This window comes from Acanthisitta chloris, unplaced genomic scaffold (assembly GCF_000695815.1).
Source record: "Acanthisitta chloris isolate BGI_N310 unplaced genomic scaffold, ASM69581v1 scaffold19740, whole genome shotgun sequence".
NCBI lineage: Eukaryota > Metazoa > Chordata > Aves > Passeriformes > Acanthisittidae > Acanthisitta > Acanthisitta chloris.
Window position 1 is genome coordinate 17184 of NW_008651349.1, and position 6920 is coordinate 24103.

Here is a 6920-nt window from a genome sequence, read left to right on the forward strand (position 1 = left end):
GGCAACCTGTTCCAGTGTCTCACCACCCTCACAATAAAAAACTTTTTCCTAATATCTAACCTAAATTTCCCCTCCTTCAGTTTGAATCCATTACCCCTTGTCCTATCATTGCAGTTCCTAACAAAGAGTCCCTCTCTGGCTCCCTTGTAGGCCCTTCAGATACTGATAGGCTGCTATGAGGTCTCCACGCAGTCTTCTCCAGGTGAACAGCCCCAACTTCCTCAGCCTGTCTTCACAGGGGACATACTCTAGTCCTCTTATAAACTTTGTGGCCTACTCTGGACTTGCTCCAACAGTTCCATGTTCTTCTTATGTTGAGGACACCAGAACCACACACAGTATTCCAGATGGAGTCTCACAAGAGCTTTTGATGCAGCCCAGAATTCGATTGGCTTTCTGGGCTGCTAGTGCACACTGCTGGCTCACAGTGAGTTTCCCATCTACCATACCCCTTAAGTCTTTCTCCTTGTTGCAGGTCTCAATTACTTCCCCACCCAACCCGTAGCTGTGTCTGGGATTGCAATGGCCCAGATGTAGAGCCTTGCACTTCATTTTGTTGAACTTCACGAGGTTTGCACTGGCCCACCCCAAGCCTGTCAAGGTCCCTCTGAATGGCACATCCCTTCCCTCCAGCACGTGACTGCCCCACACAGCTTGGTGTTGTCAGTGAACTTGTTGAGGGTGCACTCAATCCACTGACCATGTCACCAACAAAGATGTTGAACAGTACTGGCCCCAGCACCAACGCATGCTCATCATTGGCCTCCACATGGACAATGAGCTGCTGACCACAACTCTCTGCATATGACCATCCAGCCAGTTCTTTATCCACCAAGTGGTCCACCCATCAAATCCATCTCTCTCCAATTTAGAGACAAGGATATCATGTGGCACAGAATCAAACGCTTTGCCTAAATCCAGGCAGATGATACCAGTTTCTCTGCCCCATCCACAAATTCTGTGGCCCCACCATAGAAGGCCACCAAATTTGTCAGGCATGACTTGCCCCTGGTAAAGCCATGTTGGTTATTACCAATCACCTCTTTGCTTTCCCTGTGCCTAAGCACAGCTTCCAGGAGAATCTGCTCCATGATCTTGACAGGCACAGAGGTGAGACTGGTCCATAGTTCCCTGGTTCTTTTGCCTTTGCCTTTTTAAAAATAGGGGCTATATTTCCCTTTTTCCAGTTATCAGGGACTTCATCTTACTGCCATGACTTCTCAAAAATCATTGATAAGTGGCTTAGCAACTACATCCTCTAGTTTCCACAGGTCCCAAGGATGAATCTCATCAGGTCCTATGGACCTATGCAAGTTCGGGTTCCTTAGCTGGTCGGTTTCAATTTGTGGTAAAACTATTTGAAATGCAAACCAAGCTATTTTTATTATTGTTTATAGATGGCAAAACTTTGAGTGTCTTTTGCCACTGCAAAAGCAAGAGGAAGCTTTACTAGTATTAGAGTGAAAAAATAAACAATCTTAACACATGTTTAATCCAACTTTTGTTATAGATGCATGAAATTGACTAATTAAGTAGGATTCCAGAATCAGCATTTAATACATTGCATGGACTATTCCAGACAAACGTGTCAGTGCTTCAGGCTAAGTTTGGCAGGGGGAGGTAGGAGGACATTTTTCCTTCTTTAACTGGCCTACATTATTCCCCCATAACAAAATTGGCAGTGGAGTGCCTGTAACACTTTGAAAGTTAAGATAATCTTTGAGTGAATTTCATTATATGCTGACATGAACAAAGTAGTTAACTGACATATTTAAAACTTTTGAGTTTATAAATTTTAACATTCAATTCAGCCTACACTATTACTTTTTAATACTAAAATTAAAATATTTACCTAACATGCCTCTAATATAATATGAGCTGCAAAATAAAAGTATTCTATTGTCAACAGTTGAGGCTGTAACCTCTGAAGCACGTTTGGCTTTTTTAACTGTCATTTTGAAAGCAATGAGAGAAAAAAACCTCAGAAATATAAAAGTTGAGGGAAGTTTATCAGAGATGCCTACCACAAATAAAGTCAAAAGCCTGAGAAAACACAGATGCAAAGCTTAAAACCAGTAAGACTATGCGTGCAAACAACCTTGGTCTGAATAAACAGGCTTCCTTTGCAGTAACCTCTGACACCATTGTTCAAGTGCTAGATTTTTAAAGCAACAGCTTGACTTCATACTATTTTTCATCAAGCAGAAAGTAAAAAGGAAGGCAGCTAGGTTTCTTGGAGCATCCACCGCAGCAAATCCTTACTTGCTGGGCAAGGTTTACATGCCACAATGAAGGTTTGGACCTATGACAGAAAGACACTGAAACGAATTTTTCTCGAATTCCCAGAAAGGAAGCATAGATCTCAGAACAAAAGTGGAGAGAGCAGCATACATGCAAATAGACAAATACACAACTCCCCTCTTCAGGTCAACAAGTGCACTTTTTACAAACACGACATTACAAGATGCTAACCTTATTTCTGCTTCAACATCTTGACTTAGGAACTTGGGTCTGGTATAACCAGAAGCGTAATACCGTCTTTCAAACACTTGATCACCTTCAGCAGTGAAAGCTTCTTTACAGTTTTTTGGGGGCTGTTTAGACTGCATTACTTCACGAGCTTTGCGGCTACTCTGAAAAACACAGCGGCATCATCACTAACCACAGGTCACTAGGCACAGGTATATTTAGTAGTCAGAAGTGGAATAAACATACAGGAAACAACCTTCCAAATTGCTTTGGTACAAAAAACATCACACAATATTCAATTCAAGTTCAGGGAAACATGCTGGTAGAAAAAAAAAACATTGTCACTGCCAGATTATGTGGTCACAAGTGCCTTTGTCCAAGGCAATCATGTTATCCATTCCAGAGTATTAGTTCTTCCACACAATACTACTTCCAGATTCAGCTGAAAGTGTTCAGGTATGGCTCAAGGACAAAAACATTATGAAAATCAGTGGTTAGGTAAGGCAGAGGAGGAAGAACAAAACTAGAATTCATGCCATGGGAAAAGCCTAGAGAGTTCAGCTGTTATGTATTCCACCCAGTGACAGCCACACTTGATAAACAGTCAGTCAGCTTTGCACCAGACAGAGCATGAACTGCCTCTTTTCCATTAGGAATGTCAGAGGACAAACTGGGGCAAGTGATTCTGAAGAAAAATAAAATTCACAAAATACAAGCATAATCAGTTCTGCTGCTTACAGAGTATCCTGCCTTCTGTAAATAAAAATAGATACATCTTATTTTTATCACTGAACATTTTATCCATAATCTTGTCTTAGGAGCTGGTATTTTCAGTAGTAACAGAAAATCAAAACTCAGTTAAGATCAGAAATCACATAGTGTCAGAAGTCCAAAGGGCTCTGGTTGTCAGAGGGGATGAACAATAAATTAGACTGTGACTGGAAACAGGTGGATGATTATTTCATGTAGCATTTGGTGGCTGAATATCCAAAAGGGAACTCTGAGCTCTCAAGCACAAGCCTGCTACAGCTACAACTGGTATTTAGCTACTAGCTGCTGGATAGAACTGGTAGGGGCTGGGTGCAAACTTTGGTAATATCCGAACTGCACAAAACTGACACATCCTAAACCCACCAATCAACAGAGACATGAGACAGAGACAGCAGTTAGGAGGCCAAACACACACACATGAACTATTTAGACTGGAAAAACACCACTTAATGGCCCAGAAAGGTGGTGGTGAACAACCCAGAAACAAACAGGGAAGGTTCTGAAAACACAGAGGGACAGATCTGTAGAGACAAATCCCAGGGAATGCGCAGAGACCTTGGCCAGTACCAGCTCAAACAGATATCTGTGAGCCTCTGCACGCAGCAGGAACCAATAAGACCCTTGCCTGACCTTCCCTAAGCAGCAGTGACCTCCCTGCTGGGGACAGAAGTTGAGATCTGTGCAGGCAGTGTTGTGGGGGGCAGGGAGACAAGTAAGTGTGAAAATAAAAGCTCTTACCTTGCTGATTCTTAAATAAATCCCAGTATTTAAATCTACTGTAGGATATCAGTTTATTCTGTCTCGCCCATGACAGAAAATAGTGTTTGAAGTGGGATACTGATGGTTTACTGAATGCCAGGAGGGCCTTTCTGGGAGCTGTCCAGTGCTTACTTACATCCATGTGCATCTGTACTGCACTATAATGCCAATAACCGATACCATCCAGGCCCTCACCTCTCCTCAGTGGCAGAGAAGGGAACAAAACTAGCTCTATGTCTTTTATCCCTTACAGACACTGCCAGTGAAGGCATCATATCCACTTCACACAAAGGGAAAATTCATTTCTTTAAAGACAATAAGGTGCATGAAGCCTTACTTTAATCAGCAGGATTGATTCTATACCCCTCACATTGATCAAACAATTGGCAACCACTGGATGATCTATTTCCAATCCTGTCAGAACTGATGGGAATTCTGGATGATGAACAGCTCTGAATAAAAGAAGAAAAAATACCATATAAAAAACTCACAACAGATTTTTTTTTAAAAATCACAAATGGTTCTTTTCAACTAATAATTTGAACCATTTAGGGTAAGCAATAAAATTCAAAACAACTTACCTATGTCTAACATCATACATTTTATTCTGAAATTTATTTACAATTACTTGAGGTCTATGTCCATGAGGACAATATTTTGACATCAGTAACTGAAGAGCTTTTTCATCATTGTGATTATCACAGCAAAATGCCTGAACCAGGCCCTTTAAACAAGATTCAATAGCCAAGGTCAGCTCAGGATCTTTAGGATGAATGAAAGCACCTAAAAAACACAAGAGGCAAGGCTTTAGGAGCTATGTTCCAAGATATAACATTCAGTAGAGCATTTTTGCCACTCAATGTTCCTGTTTTGTTGTGTTGCAGGTTCTTATAAGTAGAAAAAAAATAATTAAGTTGACTAAAAGATAAAAAATTCCACAACAGACAAGCTACCCTGAGAACACAAACATGTAACTTATCTTCCTAGAGACTCCCACAGGTATTTGGAGGCCTACATTTTCCTCCAAGATCTCTGACAGGTCACTACTAACTCCCATCAGGGAACCAATTTTATGGCAGCTCAGCAAGAGTATATCAAGGCAAAGATAGCTTATCAATAATTTAATGCTTTAAGGATTAAGGCAGTGGAACAACTATGCTACAAGTTAAACAAACATGAAGATCACCTGTCTTCAACAGTAAACGTGTCTGCATGTTCTTACCCTGCAGTAAATGCCATGTACTTTAGTACCTGGCCTTTACACTTGCATCTAGAACATGCTGGAGCCTTTCCTCCCATTCACACATTGAAAACAGCAGCCACTGTCAGAGCTGAAGAGAAAACAAATAAAAGCCAACTTTCCAAGAAATTCCCATTTGTTTCTGAGTTGCTCGAAGCAAAACATCTCAAGTTTGACAAGCCTACAAGTCAGCCACTGGACATTTTGAAGAGAATCTGCCCAAGGCCTGCATGGTGCTAGCCACCAAGGAACAAGAAGCCAAAGCACTTCAGTCTGATACTTTTGGGGGAGGGGGTCAGAGGGGTGCACTGAAAGTTTACCACTGTAGCTACATAAAATACCTCAACAAAAACAGCTGGAAAATTAAGAAAACCACTAAACATTTGTGAGATCATGACAGAAGCAACAGACAACCTACCAGGATAAAAATTTTAGTCCAGGAAGTACAGAAAAAACAAAAGGATATATCTGAAGCTCCTTAAAGAACATATAGTTTTCCTAAAAGACCACTGTTTTTATCAGCAGTTATTCTTACCTAAAGGTCCAAAGGGTTTGTGTTTAAAGTGCCCTTGCTTATGGGCTGTTTCAACTGCTTCAAGAAATGCTGGCATATGTTGTCCAAATCTTTTCAAGGTATTTGTTTTACTGTCTTTCAGCACTCTCAGCTGTTTCTGCTTGGCAGCCAGTGCTTCTTGCACAATACCATTTTCTCTCCTAAGAGAAGAGATTTTTTTGCAGTAGTTATTGAGTTTGACTAACATGATTATAAAGCCTTGTTTTTCAAGCACAGTATATTGAGATGTTTCAAAAAACATGAGATAAAAAAGCAAGAGAGAAAATTACTACTTTGCAACAGTCTTACAAGACTTTTATTTTCCTAACAAATTATAGAAAATTTATTTCATTTTTAATTACATTCAATTCCACTGTCTTCTACAAAGATCTTCAACAGAACACAAAGTAAGTGTAGGTTACAATAACTGCTAAAAGATGTTTAAACTAATACACCAAGTGCAATAAGCAACAATTCTCACATCCCTTAAGACAATAATTAACATTGCCATAACCCTCTCTGGCAATTATTGTTCAAGTCCAGGTTTCCAAATCAAAGCCAGAGTACTTTGTTTTTCTAGCTTGGCTAGGGGCTAAATTAGTGTTTGAACAACTTGCCTCAACACCACCATACATCTGCCTTAAGTTATAGATGCAATAATTAATCCTAAGTATATCTATTTTCTTATAACATAGCCAGTGACATCATATCAGGAAGTATTAGTGTATTAAGCTACAGGACAAAAATTTAAATCATAGTTGGGCCATAGAATGGTAAGAGAGCAAGATACACGTAGTCAGAAGGAGAAAGAAGGAGAATAAACTGACCGCATGGATTTATATCAGGCTTTAAATTACTCAAAACTTTCACCTTTAATGAGAAAACACTTTTCTAAATTTTCCAGAAGTTTTTAAATTAAGTCATGCTCTGCCAGAGAAAAAGTTTAGCAAGTGCTAAGATAAACTAGGGGGCAAGAAAAAAAAGAAACTGAAGCCTAATACCTCAGGGAACACAGGGACAGATGAAGGAATATATATATATATGTATATATATATATATATAAAAAACTTGAAACAAAGGTAAACAGTTACATCGAGAAAGTGTAACTTACCTGAGTCTAGCATGTTC

The 6920-nt window shown here is 39.8% G+C and overlaps 1 protein-coding gene across 1 annotated transcript in view; it reads right to left on the minus strand.

Annotated features, from left to right (window-relative positions):
* The window catches only part of LOC103800577 (structural maintenance of chromosomes protein 6-like), a gene marked incomplete at its 5' end in the record, with an annotated part of 27663 nt that overhangs the window by 12664 nt on the left and 8079 nt on the right, over positions 1-6920 (minus strand). The window contains 5 exon segments of the mRNA XM_009072961.1: positions 2473-2633; positions 4337-4451; positions 4581-4782; positions 5775-5953; positions 6904-6920. The exon segment at positions 6904-6920 is cut by the window's right edge and continues 25 nt beyond it. Coding sequence (XP_009071209.1) covers positions 2473-2633; positions 4337-4451; positions 4581-4782; positions 5775-5953; positions 6904-6920 — 674 coding nt within the window.